Source organism: Heterodontus francisci, chromosome 31 (genome assembly GCF_036365525.1).
Source record: "Heterodontus francisci isolate sHetFra1 chromosome 31, sHetFra1.hap1, whole genome shotgun sequence".
NCBI lineage: Eukaryota > Metazoa > Chordata > Chondrichthyes > Heterodontiformes > Heterodontidae > Heterodontus > Heterodontus francisci.
The window spans coordinates 16,767,159-16,791,604 of NC_090401.1; the positions used below are offsets into that span (position 1 = coordinate 16,767,159).

Genomic DNA, 24,446 nt, shown 5'->3' on the forward strand with positions numbered 1-24,446 from the left:
TCTTTTTCAGCGCTGCACCCTCTAAAAGGGATCTGTGACAAATGTAAACAGGGCAAGCAACAGCATGGCTCTTCAACCAATTAGATTGAAAAATCCTCACTGAGACATGCAAAATCTAAACCAGGAAGTACAATTTACAATATTTAACTCAATATAAAATCATGTGCAGAAAGTGAAATAAAGGAGGAAAGATGGGATTAAGAAAAATTAAAAATATTTAGTTTTTAAATCACCAATAATTCTGAAGTAATGAGACACTATACCTGTAAAATTAAATTTTCAGAGTCAGAGAGGTTGTTTGGCCATAATTAAGACTTAACACATCATTAAAAATCCACTAGCCCTAAATTATTCTGATGGGTATCTAGTGAGTAAGTCCAGTAACACACCCTTCACGTATTTAAACTCTGAATCCTTGGTGAGATACAGGGTAAATTGGACAGCAACTTCCTGATCTGGACACCAGAAGTTGCTGTCCGATTTACTCCAGAACAACAGTAAGTGGCGATAGCCTCATTTATTTCAACTTTAAAATCCAGGCCAATGTGCTCCTGTACCTAAAAATTCGTACAGTTTTGTGGCCAACTCAAAGCATTGCTTGGATCTTAGAACCAGCATATATAAAGTCACAGCACTGAACTGCAGACGAGGATTTGGAACTGTTTGGAAAAAAATACTTAAGTTTCATTCAAAAAAAGTTTTGAGTAAGTATCAAACACAATGGAAGTATTCACAGTCTAAGGTTTGTGATGAGATCTTGTCATAACCAATGACCTAACCGAGGACACTAAATTCATCTTAGTCGCTTGTTAGGTGTCAGCCATGGGTTCAGTGCTAGCATGCTTACTTGAGTCAGAAGAATGTTTGCTCATGTCCTGCTCATGAAAGGCACTACATAAATGCAAGTTCTTTCTTTTCTGCACTATTGCATTTGCCGGCTCAGCTGATGTTGATCACCTCCATTATTGAATCCAGAATGAAAACCAACATTATGAACAAGCTGTCAACCTTTTTAGCTCAATGACGACCAAGCTGCATAAACAATGAAACAAAACGCAGAGTAAGAGAGCTCTAACACTGAAGACACTTGATATCTTTAATATCAAATCAATAAAAGCAGAATTTATGTTGAAACATGATTCCAGAAAGACTGAATTCCTTTAGTCTACACAGGAGGCAAAAGCAGCTCACAGGAGAGGCAGCTTTCCCACAACACTGACCTGTACTTCCAACATCATTTTATTTTGCAAAATGGTAGCGTGAATATATTTGGAACATAATTAATCATTAAAAAAATAAATACTTTTAGAAAGTTAGGTGATTGCTGGTGTGTGCACACATCAACTGGGCATGCATAGAAATGACAGATCAGTGTTTGTTAAACTGGAAAATTCAAGTCAGTGACAAGCAGTGTCAAGCTGTCATTTTAAAAAGACTGAGCACTTTCCAGCTCAGTACAAATCATACATGACAAGATATCAGTGATCTCTCTCAAGATGCCCAACTCAAACAGGAAACCTCACACGCCAAGGCCCTGCTCAAGTTTCAGGTTTGGTAACTATTCATGTCAACTTGTTTCCTTCTGAGAACACAATGTGAGATAATTTAAAAAGGAATGCAGTCTTTCTAGGACAGAAATCACCAAGTTCTTCAATAATTCACCATTTAGCATAGTTTGTTCATTTTCAAATGACAGAAAATCGATTCTAAATACCAAACAGTTTGAAATAGTGACAGACCACCCATTAATGTAACCATTTCACTGTTGGCATTTGTTTTAGCACCCTAAAGCACAAGTCTGGTAACAAAGCCCACTAGAAAAAACATGGGTTTAGGTATTGGGACATCAAAGTTCATCACTGGAAGTGTCTCAAAGTGGACCCATACTTGGACCTGGACATTTCGACACTGGCCTGGTGGTTGCAGTACCTGGTTATAAGCACCAGTCCAGTATTCCTACCGGTCCATCACTAGTCTAGATTTCTTAACTCAATTATACTGTCCTAGCCAAATATTTGAACTTGTCAACTGCCATACTGAGGTGTGTACGAGTAAACCTGGTGTTCAGCTAATGTCTGTAGACAAATAAAAATTACAAATCACTTTCAGATTGGAGAAAATTATCTTCTGAAAAACTGCATTATTAAACAATTTGAAAAAGTAATAACTAAGCCGTCTCTTCACCTTCAGAGACTTAACTCATTTCCAATGTATAAAATGCAAGTTTCTCTACCACACTGAACACCAAACTTGACCAAGGACCCTTTTACTGGTATGGCCTGCACAATCTCGAGGAATGAGGGGCCAACTACTCAAAGTTTCCCTTTTTAAATAAAAGTTAGGCTCTGGAAGAAATAGGTGCATTGGACTACATGAACCTGGTTCAGTTCCTAAAAGTCACAATGGAACCATTAGTGTACACTCCAATATGGCAGAATTTGAGCAGTCCTTCAATTACAAGTAAAATATTTAAATACAGGGCCTCTTGAGATTTTCCTTCCAAATACAAGCTATAATTTTCACACACGAGATGGAAAGCATGACCAGATCACATTACCCCACATCCTCACAGATTAAAAACATGTGCAATGCCCTCCTCTCCCATCAATTTTAAAATCTGACTCACTTCCTTCCTGATCATTTTTAGGTTTGAAGGGGAAAATGGTTTGACCTGAAACATCCTGGCCCAAATCAGCCAACAGGTCTGGGAATACATCCTTACCGACTTCTATCCATTCCTTTGACACAAACCAATAACACAAGGCACCCGATAGAATGCCCAGTTTAGTTTACCACATAGCAGATGATAGATATCAGGCAAAATAACAGTGTCAAAACAGCATGCTCGAGACAAAGCTATCCAGGACTTCCAAGTCAGAGTGCAGTGCTGCAAGGGCAGAGCTACTAGATTCATTTCAGAAACAAGCATTTCAGCTGTTTCAAGTCTATCTGCTTTTTATCAATGATTCATTGATGTAGCTACTAACTACTGAGGTCATTTGCACTGATGAGGTTTGACTGCATGTGGGTTAAAACACCTAGGACCAGATAGATTCAGAATTCTGAAACATTCATTGTGCTGCAATTAAGGCATAATCTTTTGGATGCTTTTTTGGAGGAGTGGGGATTCACCCATCAACAAAAAATAAGCCAAGTAACTCATTCCTGTGACATACAATTAAGAAGTTCTAAAGATATAAAATTGGTTTAGAAAATTCTGCAGGAGCCTCCCATGTAATATTGGAAAAAAGAAATCACACCAGAATAGGCATAATGTATCAGTTAAGGACCATTTTATAACCACTGTTCCAATGTTATATTAGTCTTAACCTTGCCAAAAAAAATGATTTGGGGGACAGACATTCGGTTGAGTCAATACACTACAGGGTCATACTAGATAGACAGGCACAGTTAAAGGCATCAGCCTTTAGCTGATGTACCTGTTATATTCCAGTTACTCAACTCTCTTTCTTATATTATACAGGATGTAACAAAATAAGATGACTGCAACATGAGGTTGGCCATAAAACTGTTCCTGCAAGTAGGAAATGAATTACACTTAAAAAGCATTTGCTGGGTGCTTTCCGGGGATTTAAATTATGTTACACCCTACTTTTCAGTGCTGGACCCCACATCCCTACAAACACACTGCAAGCAAACAAGTCAATGGCTAATGGATGGCAGTGGGGGGCAGTGTGCAGGGTCCTTAAATATTTAGACAACAGGAAGTCCTCTGGTATTAGTACCATCTAAGCTAACAGGCACTGGTCACTTTGTATTGTGTCAGCAAATAGCAGCTTGACCCCACATTTAATGAAGAACTTTGAAGGGTCACATTTCGTCTGTAAAATTAGTACCGACTGAAGTTGGAGAGAGAATTTTTTTTTTAATTATGAAAAGGCTGCACATTTGTTCTGTATGCTGTGCATCTTTCCACACTTGGCCACAGCTGTGATGCAAGCTCTTGCATAAATCACAATTGTAGGACCAGAGACATCCCAACTAAAATTGTAAAACTGTTTACCGGAGCAAATTTTCTGGCTGCCTTAAATCATTATGCTGGCATGTTTGTTGTTGTTCATCTAGTACCACACAAAGTGCTTATCCAGAGATAACAGTTCAGAACAGATTTAAAAAAAAGACACCAGGAGAAAAAAGATCAAAAAAATTAAGCCACGATTCAGAAGCATTTTCTCCTTAAGTACCAGGCTGATCATTGGACACAATAGCTACCTAAGAGACAATATTCATTTTACACATCAGCCGTCTCATGAAATTCCTGCCCTTCCTCTACATTTAAAGTGAATAAAAATTAAAATAAGCCTAGTTCATTTTTTTGTTTCATAAAGAGCTGAAAATGGTTTTACTACCAGAAAGAAATTAAAAGAAAAAAATCCAAAAAATTGACATTTTGCATGTGTTTGAGAGGAGTTCAGTGCTAAATCCAATCACAAACTTTCACTGTAGGCAACTAATATGTGTTATTTTAAATGAAAGCATGAAGCAGATATTCATTTTTCTCTGCTGTAGATATATTTTGGAATTTAACTTAACATTTACGGCCAGATGTTAGACATCTGCATTTTTTTTATTTAACCATTATTCATCTCATTAAATCCCTGCCTTTTACTTGCCCTAACCCTTCCATCAGCCAGCTGACAAATCCAGACAGAGTGCATGTTCTTCTGACTAGCAATCTATTGTTCTTCCAATCTCCTCCATCCCAACAGTTTCTATTTACAATAAACTGGTAACAAAGATAAAAGAGACATTGCTGTGGTATCATTCTTCTGCTGTCAGGTCCATAAAACAATGCACATAACTGTATCATGTTCAGAAGGGTACACATCTAAATCAATAACCCTGCTGGAAAGGACTCGTAATTTGTACCAGTCACTGACTAGTGCATGCACTTGCCTATTTTGTGGGTTCCACAAAGCAGACACAGGAGCCATGGTCGGTGTGGTAATTTACTCTCTTGCTCTGCCTGTCCAAACCACCCTGGTCCCAGAAAGAGACAGTATAGTTGGACACTACATAGCAAACTGGCTGGAAAAAAGAATCCATCACACTAAAATTGGTACATAGGCTGAAGCATTTGCCACTAATGGAACTCACACCCAATACTGTAGAAATATTAACTTGCAGACATCCCACATCTTGGGAAATGTCTCATGTGCACATGGCAAATTGTCACTGCCTAAGGGCTCCAATGCAAAAATTGTTCACTTTTTAAATAAAAGGACAGATACGTGCGCTCACTCACCCCTCCATCTTTCTGGATGAAAAATTGGTAGATTTAAAAAACCTAAAATACAGATGTTTCTACAGATTTAATTCTTCCATTTAAAAAAACCTAAGTATTGCACCAAAACAAAGAGATTTATTCTCTAAGATTGGCATTGCTTATCTTCGGAAATCAAATACAATACAATTACAGTGCCAGATTCCATCTTTTATTTTGCCTACCTGATGTAACCAAAGGGATAAACTATTGCATCGAACCATATCCTCAGGAAGTCTTTGTGCAATGCAAGTGAGGTCTACGAAGTGAGGTGACAGTGGGGCTTTGCAGACATAATCTTAACCTCCTTTTTACAGAGGTAGTGAATTATTTTCTATACAGACCATTTTAAGATGTAACACCTCCCTGATAAGATCAATCATATGAAAAATACACAATTCCTTCACCACAAAGACAATTTTTTTTTTAATTCACTCCAAGATCGACAGTCCTGACTTCACCGCATTGTGGATATATCTCAATTTCTGCGTTCGCGTCACCAGGGTATCTACAGTCCAGAGACAAATTGCTACTGGATGCAGCAGCTCGTGCTGTTAGAAGCTCTGAAGCGCAAACGCAATTTTGGCCGATATTTCTCGAGGTAAAGTAGTTGCTTTGAATTAAAAGCACCACGCCTTTTCCTGAAATGGAGAAAGAAATGGAATGATTGGGTTTCAATGGATTTGCACATTTAAAACAAAATCAGGTGAACTATACTTTCTAATTATAACTCATCTTCCACAAAAGCATTCCCCGACCTGTCTGACATTTTCTTCAGTATTTTAACTTGCCCAAGTTTTAGGGGTGGCACAGTGGTGAGCACTGCAGCCTCACAGCTCCAGCGACACGGGTTCGGTTCTGGGTACTGCCTGTGCGGAGTTTGCAAGTTCTCCCTGTGACCGCGTGGGTTTCCGCCGGATGCTCCGGTTTCCTCCCACAGCCAAAGACTTGCAGGTTGATAGGTAAATTGGCCATTGTAAATTGCCCCTCGTGTAGGTAGGTAGGTGGTAGGAGAATGGTGGGGATGTGGTAGGGAATATGGGATTAATGTGAGATTAGTATAAATGGGTGGTAGTTGGTCGGCACAGACTCGGTGGGCCGAAGGGCCTGTTTCAGTGCTGCATCGCTCTATGACTCTAAGTAACTTAATTTCACAGCCGATAGTTCCAATAAGCAGGACTCTTGAGAAATTACAGTGCTTATTCTCCCAGCTTTTTTTGTTTAAGAAAAGGTTTGGAACGTTGCCTCAGGTCCCTGCACTCTGATTTTTCCAATTGCAGCCTCTTACCAAAGCTACTGTAGTGCAGGATTTGCAGTTGGCAAGGGAATCTGCTACAGGTTTAAATGGAAGCCAGCAGGATGAGGTAGTTCAACAAGAGTCTAACTTGATAATTTGGATGCTCATTCTACAGCTCATCTTGCCAACGCTTCTATATAATCAATTCGGTTTTGAGGATAGTGGGAGCAGACTAATGCAGATTTATGCAAAAGATCTAAATGTTCGAGTACAGCTGCTTTATAGCCAGTAACATGATAAAACTGTATTCTAATAGCACATTGAGCAGCAAAATTCCCATGTCCCAGTCAGCGACCGGCTATAAATACATTTATGTCACTAATCTTGTTAGTTTAACACTTATGAAAGTGAAAGGTGGTTAGTGCCAGGGAATGGAGCACTTTCCATTTCAGACTCCCAGTGTTATCAAGCATTCTCAGATTAGGTTAGATGTGGTGTAAATCTCTCTGTAAACTGTGCTAACAAGCACTCCCAGGTTAGGGGCAAGCATGGGTTACATAGAGAGTAAAGCCTCTCTACACTGCCCCAAACATTAAGTAGGTACCCTGCTTAGATACAAAGTAAAACACACTTTCATCTCTGCTCTTCTCCTAGTATGTGCCTCAAGAACAAAACTTCAGAACAGCATCCATTACTTTTTTTTAAAAAAATCATTCATATGATGCAGACTTTGCTGGCAAGGCCAACATTTATTTCCCATCTGCAATTGCTCACAACTGAGTGGCTTGCGAGGCCATTTCGGAGGGAATTAAAAGTCAACCGCATTGTAGTGGGTCTGAAATCACATTGGCCAGACTGGATAAGGATGGCGGATTTCCTTCCTTTTATCTCCATTACCGCAAAATACATTTCCATTATCCACAGTGGCCACTCTATAGCCATTGAGTGAGATGGCCAATTTAGTGCAAACTAGTGATGAAATAGGAGCTGTTTTATGCTAGTGCATACCCATTAAGAACTAACTACATGGGTCCTAAATTCATACAGGACTCTTGTAGCTAGCAGATAGAAGGGCCTTTATTCCAATCAATCAGTCTGGAATGGATTTGAATTCAGTCCCAGAAATGAAGAGCCCTATCTAAATAATTGCACCACCCATTGGTAGCTTCTTGCCTCTGTATCAGCAGGTTATTGATTCAAGCTCTCTACTAGGGTTTGAGCTATTAATCTAGACCGACACTACAGTTCATAACTAGGACATACTGTTGAAATCAGTCCATTGGGTTGTTGAAGATTCCATTTGTTATCCCAAGAGCAGGGAGTTCTTTCTGGACCCTCAACCAATACCAGCAAGGACGAGGCCAACTGGTCATTTATTCGATTGCTTCTGGGATATTGCTGGGCAGGAGCAACTGTTGCATTTTCCTACATAACAGTTGCTGCATTTCAAAAGTAATGTTATTGTGTGAAGAGCTTAGAGACATTTTTAAATGAAATAGAAGTTAGGTCAGTTAATTTAGCACAACATGGTCAGTTCCACAATAGGCAGTTTGCTGACTGAGCCAATAGGGAAACTGTTCAACGTGTGGCATCACTACCCATAAACAAAATATAAAACTATCTTTGCAAATAACTGAGTTTACTTACTGCCGTATAAACTGAACAGCATCTTCATACTTCATTCCAGATTCAATTAATGCTAGTGCAACAAGCACTGGAGCTCTGCAGTGCAAGAAAATGGGTAGATTGAATAATGTCAGTGCTTGTTCAGCAAGGCTGCAATTTTTTGTGCAACATTTGCTGTACTTTTACATAGAACACGAGAGAAATAAAAGGAGCAACAAAAAAAAAAAGCTATTCAGCCCACTGAACCATAGTACCGCAGACCTTCCATCAGCTTCCAACTGCACAATTGCTGACTTCAAAAGGAATATTCTGGGTTAATTAACATACATGTTAAATGGTATAAATTATGAAGTGTCACATTAACTGCTTTCTTCGTCGTAATCCAAATCAATGAGATATGTGCACAATTTCCAATTTGGTCAGATCGATTTGTCCCCATTCACCATAGAGACCAAACATTTCCTCAAAAATAGGAACTGAAAAATATATACAAAATTCAGTTGGGTCTATCTAGTAGCAGGAGGGGCCTGGGAACAAATTGCCTGATGCCTTCTCAATTAAGAAATGGGGCGATATTAAAAATAGTGAATTAAAAAAAAAAAAAATTGCAGAAATGCTCCCCATTTTAAAATTAAACTCAACTAAAGCTTGGGTGACAGAAATCAGTATTACTTTTTTCAACCTCATTAAAAATGTTATACAAATAATATTTGCATATTAGTAAATAGGGTAGTGGAGTAGACAAAAAGTAAAACAAAAGCTACATCATCTTTACGTGGTGAATGCGTTGCAAGCATTCCAAACTACAAGACTCTCAAAATTATGAGAGTTTACAAATCATAGAGGTGAGCAAATCTAGCAATGTTTTAAAACTGAAAAACTGATTAAAGCTAACTGGGAATAATTTATACTGGTGAAAAATAGGGTTGAACTAAAGTTGAAGCATCTTTTTTTTAAAAAAAGGCTGCGTTTGCTGACAATGCAACCACTAGGTGGCGCTGTACTAGCACATGCGCAAATGCAGCCTCATCGACAAACATCAGTTGTGACGTTCAGACAGCTGCCAGGATTAAAGATGGCGCTGCTCAAATTATCACAGAAAAACAATTTCAACCCATGGCAGCACACAATGGACACGTTTGATACCGAGAACGTTGCGTTGTTTAAAGTCTCATCAGAAGGACAGCACCTCTGACAGTGCTGCACATCCTGCGGAATTCTGAGAGGTTTCAGTGCCATCCCGCTCTCCCGCCACTCACTCCACCACCCCCCATCCTGCTCTCCGGCCGCTCACTCCCTGCTTCACCCATCCCTCCAGACACTCGTCACCCCTCGCAGCCCGCTTTCCTTCTTCGGGCGCAGCGGGTGGTCAAAAGGAGGGAAGAAGCACTTTGCCTATCACTAGCGTCTGGAGGGATGGGGGGGGTGGCAAGCGGGGAGCGAGCGGCAGGAGAGCAGGAGGGAGTGGAGAGGTAGAAGCGGGGAGCGAGCGAGGAGCAAGCAGCTGGAGAGCGGTGAGGAGAGACAGCGGGGAGCGAGTGGCCAGACGGTGGGTGGGGGAAAGTGAAGAGCGAGCAGCCTGGAGTGAGTGGCCGAGTGGGGAGAGCCTTTTCCTGCGCATGCGTCAGTTAGTCCTGGCAAAGCAAGATGTAGGCACAGGAGACTATATGCGCACATGCGCAGCTTGGAGCACTCAGATGATGTCAGCAGGCTACTGCGTTGTCAGCAGCCGCTGTTTTTTTAATTCATTTTTGTGGGATGTGGGTGTCGCTGGCTAGGCCAGCATCTGTTCTCCATCCTGGATAACTGAGTGGCTTGCTAGGCCACTTAAGTGGGCATTTAAGAGTCAATCACATTGCTGTGGGCCTGGAGTCACATATAAGCCAGACCAGGTAAGGACAGCAGATTTCCTTCCCTAAAGGACATTAGTGAACCAGGTAGGTTTTTACAACAAACAATGGTTTCATGGTCACCATTAGACTAGCTTTTTTAATTCCAGAATTTTTTTAAATAGTCTTATACATGCATTATTGGCATTTAATTTGGTCTTGCACTACAGTATGGACTCTGACTAGGAGGAAACATCTGACACCCAATAGGAAAATCTCTTTCTATAAATGTCTTATCTTAGTGCAACAGCTAAAGGAGCTCATTGCATTTTTTCATACCCTTTATCAAGTAATATATTTTACATAGGACTTGAGCAACACAATCGTCAGCTATAATAGTAAGATTGTGTTGCTGTGAGAACATTAACTGGACTTGCTATCATTTCTACTTCCCCATGTCAATTAGCACCTAAAGACTTACTGTTACTGATAACTACAGATCAGAGACCGCAAACCCGTGTCAAACTGTTAGTTACTTCACACTTCTGTTTCAAAAAACATCACCAATGCTCCATCTGCATGTTCCCCTTAAGTATGTACCGGGAAGGGGTGGACAGCAGGGGAGTGAGGCAACTGCCAGTGAGCAGGATGGGGCAGCCAGTAAGCAGAGGAGTGGGGCTGCTGGGGGAGAATAGGGTAGAGTGTCTGTGAACTGGGTCTGGACGAAGTAGTGCATGTCTGCGAATTGATGTAATGGGAGTTTGGACGTGAGAGATGAACCACTCATGTAACTTTTGGCTAAGTCATTGCCGGGCTCGTCAACTGAAAAACTAAAATGTCAGTTTTGTATTTCATTTTTAAACATCGGGATGGGGATGGTCTTTCCTCCACAAACCCTTCCAGTTCACCCTAGCATGCTGTCCCTCTTCAGTTTAATTGGGCACTCTTCTTCCCCTCAAAACCAGGAATGCTGGCATTCAACTTCCATCCCCATAACTGAAGTTAAAAGATTCTATGCGATATCTACCAGAATTTATGCTGACACTTTCTCTAACCCTCCACCCTTCCCCCAGCCCACAGATCAAGCTGGCACTCTCCATCTTCACTATGCTGACACAGTCCCTCCTTCCTTCCTTATTCCAAGGCACATCTGCTAGGTTCTACCATAGTCCTACAGTGCCCATGTTCTGCTCCGTCCCGCTCTCTGTCATTACCATCCATGCCCGAATCTCAACAGCTATTCATTTCTCTCCCTTTCCGTACCACTTTATTTCCCCTCCCCTTCCATTAATTTGAAGTAAAAAATGCTTAAAACGAAACAATGTAAAAATGAAGCATTTCTCCAAAAGAGCATGCTGCTGAATCCCCCTAATTTTCTGGTTCAACATTTGGTTTTTCCCTTTAGACCTGCATGTGCTTATGTTTTTTCCCTCCAATAAAAGTAGAGAAATCTGCGTATCTCCTATCACTTAAAGTACAAGTGCCCTCAGGGCCATTCTGGAGTTGATAAGCTTTTTAGACTTGTATCAGCATTTTTAAAGCAGTTGTTAGATTTTGCCAATTTTCTAGGCTGGCATGTATGCTAACCTGGCATAATTTACAAATGGTTTGCATTAAATGGGACAGCAACAGATGATCCCTTAACAATCCAAACCTCATGAAATGCGGAAGCTGCCAAAAGCCAAATAAACTAATGTAATGTTGAACAGATGTGCAAAATACATGGGAGATCACGAGTAAATGGTAACTAAAACAGAAGCACAAAGAAATTAATGAGCAAGGCATACAAGCTGGGTGCAAAAAGCTTTGTTGACCCGCTTTATTTTTCCTTTAGCAAAAAGGAAAATATAGCTGGCCTCCAGACAGTGGTCTGCAGTCAAATAACTGGTAATAGAAGGGAGAAAAAAAAGTTGGTTTTTTTTTTACACGTGTTCTAAAAGACAAAGGGAACAGCTGCATCTTTTTCTGATAATGCATCTAGAGTCACGGCATCATTCATGGCACAGAAGGAGGCCATTTAGCCCATCGAGTCCCTGGTGGCTCTCCATAGAACAATCCAGTCAGTTCCACTCCCCCACTTGATCTCTGTAGCCCTGCAAGTTGATTTCCTTCAAGTGCCCATCCAATTTCCTTTCGAAATCATTGATCCACTCCCACCACCCTTGTGGATGGCAAGTTCCAGGTCATTACCACTCACTGTGTAAAAAAGTTCTTCCTCACATTTTCCTGCATTTCTTGCCCAAAACCTTCAATGTGTCCCCTAGTCCTTGTACCAGTTAATGGGAAATGTTTTTCCACATCTAACTTATCTAAGCCTGTCAATCTTGTATACCTCAATCAAATCTGGTTTACTCCTGAGAATACAACCCCAGCTTTTCCAACTTAACCTTTTAACTAAAATCCCCACTCCCTGGAACCATTCTGGTAAATCTCTTCTGCACTCTCTCAAGGACCCTCACATCTTTCCTAAAGCCCCAGAACTGGGGCTTAAACAGAGCTTTGTAAAGGGTCAGCATAATTTCCATGCTTTCATACTCAAAGCCTCTATTTATGAAGCCCAAGATCCCATTTGCTTTGCTAACCACTCTCTCAATATGTCCCGCCACCTTCAAAAATTGATGCACATGCAACCCCACCAAAAGAACACCTGATGGCCCATCATACTCCTCTGCTTTGAAAAAAGATTTATTCACTGAGCTGCCAACTTGACAATGCTATCCTCTTCTACTCTGGCAAATGTGATGTGTCTTTGGATGTTTTGTTGTATTAAAGGTACTATAAAAATTCAAGTTATATTGTAAACCAGTATCTTCCTTACCGTCCCAGTCCTGCCACACAGTGCACAGCAATACAACATCCAGGCATATCATGGAATCTTTCTCTCAACAGAGTCAACCAATCATCCACAATCTGAGTAGGAGGTGGGGCTCCATCATCAAATGGCCAGTCCTAAAACAGAATACAAATGTGAGACATATGCAGAACATGGTACAGCACACTTTACAGTTTGCCCAAGCTTTGTTGGCCTACATGTTACAGAATGTTGGATGCATTGGGTGAACATTATGTAACAGTGAACCATTATGAAGACAAAATGTTCTCAACAGTTGCCAATCATGTAGACAAATCAACCAGGGACAGTATGCGCAATTGTAAACATTCTACCCAATGGTCGATAACCCTGAATAGCTTGAAAGAAGTACACCTCTCAGTCAGTCACTCCTTATTGCGATACTTTATGCTTTAAAACTGTCAGCTGGAATTAATCTGTAAAAAAGGTATTTTGTTTAGAAGATCTCTTGATGTACAATGAAGATGAGAACCCTGTACTGAAAAAGGTACGCGTGGCACAATCCCACCATACTATTTACACAGTCACTGGAAGGAAACTTGATGAGGCAACAATTCAGTGGAGTACAATTCAAGTTTGCACACAGGTCAAAGGGGGGCCCCCATTTATGTCGACATTACTTTGTGTCAAAGCCATTTTGAAACAGTCCTAAGGCATGTTGATACTCCCAACAAGCTGCTGTCCCGCCTCTTCCTCCTATCCCCAAAGATTTGATAGCAGAGATTATTTGTGAATGGCTCAGCACCACAACACCACAAATATAGCTTGCCACTAACCTAATTAAAGAACTTTTCAAACATATAATTAGCATGGCCAGTGTTGGATAGGGGAAGGAAAGAGAACCTCTTGGCTTGACCAAGCCAGCCACATGATCCCGTTTTAGATCAATCCTTACCCTGGCAAATAAACAGGAACTCCGCAAAGTCACACAGTGAGGAATCCCCACCCTGCTGAACAAACAGGAACTCTGTACTATTACAAAAACAACAAACTTTCAGCTTTAAAATAAAATCAGCAATTTAAGATGGCAGGTACCCATCGTTCAGCCTACTACAGGACTAAAAACAGACCTGCCAAATATCTCACAATAGAATGGACAGCCATGCCCTCTGGTTTAAAGGTATGAAATTTTACTCTTAAAAATGAACAGGGTTGCAGGATTTTCAAAGATCTTAGTAAAGCCAATTGTTCGGTGAAGTTTTTTTTCATTTTTCTTTTCTCCAGTTTCCCATTTCTTTTTCCCTTTCTTTTCTGTTCAAATGCCTCTCATTTATTTAAGTTTTTCATCACTCCCCTTGCTGCTCATCAGTTTACACCCTTGTAGTCTCTACCTCTGTATCCTCGCATATTGCTCGATGGTCTAGTCTGTTCCAAGTAGTTTTATATTTTGATTATCCAACTCTTCCCTACAGGTTGAGAAAGCCAACTTCACAGCTTGCCCATACTCATTTGCAAGAGTACAACTGCGTTAGGGTTTTCAGTGGACTGAACCCAAATCTACCACTTGACTCAACTTAGCATCCAGACATAAAAGATTAATACTTCAGGATACTTCTCATGACAAGAATAGTGCTGCTTAGAACTTTCACAAGTCCCGATCCAGGAAAAGGAGTAACCAACACATAGGAACATAGGAAATAGCAGGAGTTGGCCATCTGACCCCATGAGCCTGCTCCGCCATTCAACTAGTTCATGGCTGATCTTCAACCTTAACACCATTTTCCCACACTCTCCCCATAGCCCTTGATACCTTTAATGTCTAGAAATCTATCGATCTCTGTCTTCAACATACTCTACCTCTTATTCTGAGACTGTGTCCCTGGTTCTAGAGCCCCCAGAGCCAGGGGCAACATCATTCCTGTATCAACCGTGTTGAGCCCTGTGAGAATTTTGTATGCTTCGATGGGATCATCTCTCATTCTTTCAAACTCTAGAGAATACAGGCCCAGTCTCTTCAACAGACAATCCCACTATCCCAGAAATCAGTCTGCTGAACCTTCACTGCACCCCCTCTATGGCAAGAATATCCTTAGATGAGGAGACCAAAACTGTACACAATACTCCAGGTGCGTTCTATACAATTGCTGCAAGACATCTTTACTCCTGTACTCAAATCCTCTTGCAATAAAGGCCAACATACCATTTGCCTTCCTAATTGCTTGCTGCACCTGCATATTAGCTTTCAGTGACCTATGAACGAGGACACCCAGGTCCCTTCGGACGTCAACAGTTTCCAATCTCTCACCATTTAAGAAATGCTCTGCATTTGTGTTTTTCCGACCAAAGTGGATAATTTCACATTTTCCCACATTCTATTCTATCGGTCATGTTCTTGCCCACTCACTTAGCCTGTCTAAATCCCCTTGAAGCCTCTTTGCATCCTCCTCACAACTCACATTCCTGCCTAGTTTTGAGTCATCAGCAAACTTGGAAATATTACATTTAATCCTCACATTCAAGTCATTGATATAGATTGAGAATAGCTGGGGCTCAAGCACTGATCCTTGCGGTACCCCATTCATCACAGCCTGCCAACCGGAGAAGGACCCATTTATTCCTCTTCGCTGTTTTCTACCCATTAACCAATTCTCAATCCATACCAGTATATTACCCCCAATCCCATGTGCTCTAATTTTGCTTATTAACCTCTTGCGTGGGACCTTATTGAAAATCTTCTGAAAATCAAAATACACCACATCCACCAGTTCCCCCTTATCCATTCTGCTAGTTACATCCTCAAAATACTCTAACAGGTTTGTCAAACATGATTTTTCTTTCATAAATCCAAGTTGACTCTGCCCAATCTTTTCCAAGTGTCCAGTTATCACAACCTTTATTATAGATTGTAGCAATTTTCCTAACACAATACAATCTAAGTAAGGAGGGTGCTCAAGGCCACAGGTGAACCGAGAGCATGTGAAATTTAAAAAGTGCCAATTGTTTGGCACCACCGCTTGTTTCAGGTTTAACCATAGACTATTTCACAAAGCATTCATCTTGGCACCAGTCTAATCACTCATACATTGAGCTCCCAATCAGAATCACACTGTTACAAGGAATGCCAAACAGAGCCTAGAGGGAGGGAAAATAATAAGGGGTTACTTTCACAGCTCTAGTAAAGACGTGGCAAAGATACAATGGGCTGCATGGCATCCTTCCCAGGTGTCTTGAGGGCTATGCCAACAGAACTCTCTTGTTGTTTAATCTCTCAATCAAGGAATAATGCAGCATTATGTTCCCAAAGCTGCCATGTAAAGGACTTGGATCTAATGCATGAATCATTGTAGGTCCATGACCAGTCCTGTGAGCTATTGAAAAAGCAAATAGATTGTTAGGATATACTGCCAGGATAATCAAATATAAACTCAGAAATATGATTCTGTCTTGGTCAAGAGTCATCGAGAATACGGTGTCCAGATTTCAGAGAACCAGGGCAGTTTACTCTAGACATCAAAGACATCAAAGAGATTGAAGTTTTTAAAAATAATGATGGGGTTTTAGAGTCATTCCATGTGGATAGGCTTTTCGAGCTCGATACATTGGGAAGATCAGGCAACATGAGTGTAAGTTATGCATGCATAGAACTAGGTTAGAAAAACAAAATAGGGCAAGTGCTGGAAATCTGAAATAAAAACATGAGATGCTTGAAATACTCAGTAGGTCATGTAGCATCTGTGGAGACAGAAGCAGTTAATGTTTCAGGTCAAAGAATGGAACAGTCTCGTTCAGCCTCAGGCAGTTGCCAGGGAGAGGGATGAAGATGGTGGCAAGGGAACAGTTTGCGACGGGGAACAAAAATAACGGTTTCTGACTTCCACTATCTAATTGAAGGAAATTTCTGCTCAACCAATACTGGATGGCGGACAAGCAGTCTGACAATTTGGACAGTGGAGGGGTCAAGCGAGGTGGAGGGGAGGTAGAACAGAGTATCGTTAGTGGCCATGTACCAGTTGATGCCATGATTTCGGATGATGTCACCAAGGCGCAGCAAGTAGATGAGAAAAAGGTGGGGCCAAGGATAGTTCCTCGGGAGACAGAGGTGAATGGTGCGGGAGCAACAAGAAAAGCCACTGCAGGTGATTCTCTTGCTATGACAGAATAGCTAACAATGAAATCAGGCAAGTGCAGTCCCACTCTGTCCAACAACAGTAGAGACGCTGGAACAAAACTTTGTTGTCAACCATGTCGAAAGTTGCAGACAGGTTGAGGAGGACGAGGAATATGGGCCAAACTCAATGACCATCTCATCTTTTCCAGTCCTTTGTTTTTGTATGTGCAGCTTAAAACAGGAGGACAAAAATTTAATAGGGTTTACATTAGAAGTATGAAGCCTTGGTCAATGCAGTTAGCCAGAAGAAGAACAAAGATGGAGTCACTCACCAATTTTTCCTCTCTAGGGAAGCAAGCCATCCTAGAACTAAAGATTTTTTTTTTTGAAAAGCTCTGAGCAAGGAGGCTAAGTGACCTAGTAAAGAAATACAAAGTACAGTAGAGGAAATACAAGAAATAGACATTCATAAATAACACCCCACTGGAAGTGGTTAGCAAATTCTGCTACATTGGGTCCACGGTAACACATAATCTATCCCTTGATGCAGAGCTCAATACACACGCACAGTGGCGCAGGGGGCGGCACAGTGGTGCAGTGGTTAGCACCGCAGCCTCACAGCTCCAGCGACCCGGGTTCAATTCTGGGTACTGCCTGAGTGGAGTTTGCAAGTCCTCCCTGTGTCTGCGTGGGTTTCCTCCGGGTGCTCCGGTTTCCTCCCACATGCCAAAGACTTGCAGGTTGATAGGTAAATTGATAGGTAAATAAAAGGGAAAATATAGGGACAGGTGGGGATGTGGTAAGAATATGGAATTAGTGTAGGATTAATATAAATGGGTGGTTGATGGTCGGCACAGACTCGGTGGGCTGAAGGGCCTGTTTCAGTGCTGTATCTCTAAAAAAAAATAAGTCCTGGAGACTGAGAAATCTCAATTATGAAGAAATTTCAACTGTTATGCATTCATTTTCTGTTAATACCAGAACAGGATACTTCAAGAAAATTCAGACAAATTAAATGTATTAAGAATACATTCAACTAGATATGCTCAAGAAGAAAAACAATGAAATCCGTTTTCTACAGCACTCCAAAAGCATATAGCAACTACCACTTCAACAACTGAACTATCAGTTCACATGAAGCATGGGACACTGAACTGCGATATGGGTTATAATACATGCAAAAAGTTTAATCGGTAGAACAGAGGTTTTCAGTGGGGAACAACATTAAGTTTGTGTTGGGTTTATGTTCAACTTGGCACACCTGTACTTACAGTATGAATTTAAATGAATTGATTATAACCTGTTAGTTCTCGTCAATGCAACACTAACAGCAAGAAATGTGTAATAAAAATAGAACCAACAGGTACAGCTTCTGCGAGCACTGCCCTGCTGCTCAGAATATCATTTACATGGTACGCAAACTCAAACGGAGCAAATACGACCACTCTTGGATTCAGGTACAAAGGCTGCTCTGTGACACCCGACCAGGAAAGAGAACGCTGCTGCTATTTAAAGTGTTGGCATACAGCCAACATTACCAAGAGGCCCGTGGTCTCTATTTACTAGTTACATGGCACTACGCAGGTAAAAATTACATCCTGGTGTTGAGTGTTCCACTGATGCACTGGATCAGCAGGCATACTGCAGGGCTACAAAGCTTCTTTATGGGGGTGGGGGCAAGAAGGGAAATAGAATTTTAAACAATTATTAGAACTGAAATTATAGATTTTTATGGAAGTAAAGTTTATGCAACATTTAAACCATGTCTAGAACTGAAGCATCGTCTCCAACTTTATTCCAGTCAAAAAGGACTGGATGAGAAGAACCACCCGTGGTTAACAAAGGCGGTCAAGGAGAGTATCCAATCAAAAACTAAGGCATACAAAGCGGCGAAAACTAGTGTAGGCCAGAGGATTGGGAATTTTTTTTTTTAGGAACCAGCAGCAGATGATTAAAAAGCTAATAAAGAGGGAGAAAAGTGATGATGAAAGTAAATTGGCAAGAAATATAAAAACAAACAGCAAGAGCTTCTACGGGTATATAAAAAGAGAGTTGCTAAAGTGAGCGTGGGACCCTTGCAGGATGCGACTGGAGAATTGATAACAGGGAACAGGGAATAGGCAGATAATTTAAACCAATATTTTGCAGTCTTCATGGTGGAGGACACTAAAACATCCCACAGACATCAGATAAGCAAGGAGCTAACGGGAAGATCTTTTAACAGTCTCTATCACGAGGGACAAAGTATTTGACAAACTAATGGGACTAATGGCAGACAAGTTGCCAGAACCTGATGGCCTACATCCAAGGGCTTAAAGGAAGTGGTTGCGGAAATAGTGGAGGCATTGGTTGAAATATTCCAGAACTCACTGGATTGGAAAACAACTAATGTGACGCCCCTGTTCAAGAAGGGAGGGAGACAAAAAGCAGGAAACTATAGGCCAGTCAGCCTCACATCAGTTGTTGGGAAAATGCTGGAGTCCATTATTAAGGAAGAAGCAGGACATTTAGAAAAGCTTAACATGGTTTTGTGAAAGGGAAATCATGTTTGACAAATTTTCTCGAGTTCTTTGTGGATATAAAAAGCAGAGATGATATAGGGGAACCGGTAGATGTAGTGTATTTGGATTTCCAGAAGGTATTCGATAAGGTGTCACATAAAAATTATTGCACAAGATAGGAGCTCATGGTATTGGGGGTAATGTATTAGCATGGATTGAGGATTGGCTAACACACAGAAGACAAAGAGTCGGGATTATTGGGTCTTTTTCAGGTTGGAAAGACATAACTAGTGGAGTGCCACAAGGGTCAGTCCTAGGGCCTCAATTATTTGCTATCTATATTAATGACTTGGAGGAAAGGACAGAGTGTAATATATCCAAGTTTGTTGACGATACAAAAATAGGTGGGAGATCATGTTGGGATGAGGACATAAGGAATCTCCAAGGGGATATAGATAGGTTGAGTGAGTGGGCAAAAACTTGGCAGATGGAGTTTAATGTAGGAAGGTGTGAGGTCATGCACTTTGGTAGGAAGAATCAAAAGGCAGACTATTATTTAAATGGAGACACTCTCCAAGAAAGTGCAGCACAGAGGGATCTGGGTGTTCTTGTGCATGAAATACAAAAAGTTAGCATGCAGGTGCAGCAAGTAATTAAGGCGGCAAATGGAACTTTGGCCTTTATTGCTACGGGGTTGGAGTTTAAAAATAGGGAAGTCTTGTTTCAACTATATAGAGTGTTGGTGAGACCATGCCTGGAGTACTGTGTACAGTTTTGGTCCCCACATTTAAGAAAGGATATACTGGCTTCGGAGGCAGTTCAAAAGAGATTCAGTAGGCTGATTCCTGGGATGAAAGGATTGACTTATCTAGAACAGCTGGACAGGTTTAGAAGTTTAGAAGAATTAGGAAGAATGATCTTATTGAAATGTACAAGATTCTGAGGGGGCTTGACAGGGTAGATGTTGAGAAGCTGTTTCCACTAGTGGAGGAATCTCGAACTAGGGGACATAGTTACAGAATAAGGGGATATACTTTTAAAACTGAGATGCGAAGGAATTTCTTTTCTTAGAGGGTAGTGAATGTCTGGAATTCTCTAGCCCTGAGAGTTGTGAAGGCTAGATCACTGAAAGTATTTAAAAGGGGAGGTAGATAGATTTTTGAAATATTGGGGAGTTGAGGGCTATGAGGAGCTGACAGGAAATAGGAGTTGAGGTCTGGATCAGATGAGTCATGATCTTATTGAATGGCGGGGCAGGCCTGAGGGGCCGAATGGCCTACTCCTGCTCCAATGTCCTTATGTAACTCTCTCCATCCATTTCTTCCTTTCTCTGTCATCTGCCTCACAGCACATTTCCACTGGTCATAATGCTGATGACACCTAGTCATGTCGTGAATTTTAGATTTTGGCTTTAAAGGATATATTGCCAATGACAAAAGGAATGTAGCAATAAGAAAAGCCACCCAGCACGCTCCAATACTTATACAGCATTTAATGTCAATAGTAAGAAACAATGTGAAGGATGGTGCTCTCACCACTTTTCTGCACATCAATTACCCCAGTCTCATACTCACGGCATTATTTCCATCCCACACAACCATTCCCCTCATCCCATAGCTCCATTCTCCTATTACTACCTTACTATTTCCTGCTACTCTGCCCACTTGCTGTTCCTGGTGCTCATTTCCTGAAGCTCATGGTTGGTCATTGCTGGTTTCCCAGCACTGAGTTGGAAAAACAGACCATTGCTTTTCAAAGCACTTACTGTGCTTCCAATCTATTTATGCGTGCAAGCTGCCTACCTCATCAGCTGCTGTTAGGCTTGTTTGTGCTCCATGCCAGATTAATCTCTGAAGCACTTATAACGTATTTGCAAACACCAAGTTACAAAAGGTTTTAAAAAGTGAACAGTCGATAGACCCAACAGCATGTGGAGGCAATGGGCAGGCCATGCTGTGTACAGCCAGTATACTTGGGACTCTGGAGGATAAGGAGTAGGTCAAACTGGTGAAGACAACAGCCTGGGGAGGGGGATGAAAAGTATTCATCAAATCCAGGGCAGAGAGCGAGCAGGCAGCAAAGGAAAGAAGTGAGAATTTTTTAAAAAGTTTCCTCAAAGACTAATGGCATCTAGAGACTGGAAGAACTGGCCTTACAGTTTAAAAATTAACACCCAGGCAATACCAAACCTTGATCAACACCAAATGCACATTATACACCTGACATTCAGTTAATAAACTGAACACATGCACAGTTCATGGTAGAGGGTGCACCATCACATTGATTCTTACAACGAACACTTTTCAAGTCCTGCACATGGCTGTTGGTCCACAATGTCCAGAAAATGTGCACCATTATTCCACACAGAAGTTGCAGGAAATTATAGTGTGACTGTTTACCCTATCTGCACTGCTCTGCCGAGAGCTCACCTGAACAGTTACAGATGTATTTTAATAGCGCCTCCCTCATTAACCCCCCATGTTTCTCACCGATTTGCTCACTACGTGCAGCTGAAGGAGGAATGCAAACACTCCCAGTCAGTCAACATAAGTTACTATAAGAAAAAGGCATGCAAACAAATGTATGGAAATCTGTTTAACCACATTACAATCAATCACGACCATACACACGCACTACAGGATCCAATTAATTATTCACAAAAATCTGAGCAAGAGGACCAGGCAGGGTAATAGAAGAGTGAATTTGTATCCATTAATTATGAATAGAACAAAATACTGATCTGCTTAAAACCAGCCTTGTTATTTTCATATCCTTTCATCTTCCTATTACCAGTTTTATTAATATGTCATCACACTGTATTAAACAGCACCACTACCTCGCAGTTGGTGTGCAATATAAAGCAATGGTAAGTATTTTATGCAATTACAGCAGAGTGTACCTAAGTTAGCAGTGTACTGTGTTGAGTTCATCTTTCTCCAACCAGAATTCACCCGTTAAGTTATATGTCATCAGTAGAAAATTCTAGCATTATAGAAAAGGCTAGAAAAATCATTTATTGTTGTGCAGAAATAATTTTCAACAACCTCAAATTGTTATTGCCTTTTTATGTGAAGGATACAAAATGGACTGCCACGTAGACTGATTTGATTCCATGGAACAGTTCTATATTCCAGTTGTAGCCCGTCAACATATGAATTTCTACCAAGTATTTCTGAAGAACTTATAGTGTGTGTGTGTGCAATATATAATTGGCAACTTAAAGCAAGCTTATGTTGATATCTAGCCAGTTCCCACTACATAAATTAAACCCAAGTGCTTTTTCTAATAGTGAATGCATGGTTCTATTTAATCAAAGATGCGTTCAGTGATTCATAAAAGGCACTCAGCAGAAACAGGCTAGTTCTCAAGAGACATAGCCTTCCTCAATAGATAATAAATCAAACTTTTACAATCGCATTGCTAAATGTTTGACTGGTGAGATTAGTATTTGAAATTTGTAGAACAGGGATAATGGAGAATAATCCACATATGTACTGGAAGGAGAGAGACTGGTAAGAAATATGAAAAAATACTAAACATTAAAACTGGAATTGGTTTGTAAAATTAATTTGTAAAAACTTTTTTTTGGTCTTTGACAGAATTCATTGTGCCTTTGGTGCAGAGCTATCCAATGCGTGTGCCACCTCTGATTAAACACTATCCTCACTGTAGCACATTCAAATCAGTTTTCCAGTAAATTTGAGGATATTATTTATGCACAACTGTCTAACTTGCAATATTCATCGCCAATATCGTTGTTGTAGGAAATTTCTAGCACATTTAAGAGGTGTTTAGACCATCACACTCGGTTGACAAATTTCTAAAGGCAAATTTTGTGTCAAATTTGCACCCAAATTGCTGAAATGTTACATTGATCAAACTCGAATCTGAGCAGATAGTTTACGAATCAAAAGATAGATCAGTTCCGATCAATAACAATTGTCAGACTGCAAATCCTGATGTTACTATTTTTTTAAAAAAAAGTTATGAAATGTAATTGTCAACTAAATTTGTGTTATTGTTGGCCAAGTGTTCCTGAGTGAGGCAGAATCCACATTCGGTAGCTAGCTGTTGTTGGAAATTTCCTGAAGAAACAAGGACGTGCAGCCACATATGGCTGTCATGACACTGGCTGGCCTTGATTTTTTTTTCCAATTGCTAAGCTATGGCACTGATCTCATTAGTAGGTCTTGCTGACACCCATCTGCATAGTTCAGTTTATTACATTTGGCTGATTATCCAGCTTGGTTGGCTGGAGACAGCGGGGAGTGGGGGCTGAAGCTTTGAACTCTACATGATAGACAGCTCATTGGCCAGACGCTCTTAAATTTGAAGATAAATAGGACGGCTTTTCCCAAGTTCATCGAGACACAAATACCTGAAAATTCCATTGGTGCTTAGGCAAAATCTCAAACAATTTTTATAATACAGGTGCTAGTCTGGATTTACTTTAAGAATTTGGTCCTATTTTTGTATGTAAGCAGATAGCTAGAAATTCTGAAACCAAGTGAAGTTTGCTGCTTAAGCTTTTATTAAACTTTATTTCTACTTTAAATCATGTGGTTTGACAGTTTTTTTGCTACCCGAAAACTATGAGAACTTGAGGTTTCTTGGTAATTCAGTCGACTCATTACAGTAAGAGATTAAATTCAATCCTTGGAGGATTCTACATTACTGGATTTTAGTTTAGTTTAGAGATACAGGACTGAAACAGGCCCTTCAGCCCACCGAGTCTGTGCCGACCATCAACCACCCATTTATACTAATCCTATACTAATTCCATATTCCTACTACATCCCCACCTGTCCCTATATTTCCCGACCACCTACTTATACTAGTGGCAATTTATAATGGCCAATTTACCTACCAACCTGCAAGTCTTTTAAATTCACAGTTTCACAGCAAGTGAGAGCTTGTTGTCTTTAGCGCTCAGCAAAAAAATATCTGGATAAAGTCTAAAAATAGAAATGTGGGTATATAAACTCTGAAAAATTACAAGGGTATTATAAAAACAAAATCAATAACATGCAGTCAGTAAAATATGCTAATTAAAAAAATAAAGGAAGCCAA

General features: G+C 40.6%; 1 protein-coding gene across 5 annotated transcripts in view; it reads right to left on the reverse strand.

Moving 5' to 3' along the window:
• Positions 1-1,082: 1,082 nt before the first annotated feature.
• Positions 1,083-24,446, reverse strand: part of LOC137347075 (protein tyrosine phosphatase type IVA 2-like) — a 113,565-nt gene continuing 90,201 nt past the window's right edge. For all 5 annotated transcript variants that reach the window (XM_068011116.1, XM_068011115.1, XM_068011117.1 and 2 more), the window contains 3 exons: positions 12,795-12,925; positions 8,169-8,243; positions 1,083-5,925 (listed from right to left, as the gene is read on the reverse strand). In XM_068011116.1, the coding sequence (XP_067867217.1) occupies positions 5,814-5,925; positions 8,169-8,243; positions 12,795-12,925 (318 nt within the window). In that variant the 3' untranslated portion in view covers positions 1,083-5,813. The remainder of the gene's footprint in view (positions 5,926-8,168; positions 8,244-12,794; positions 12,926-24,446) is intronic.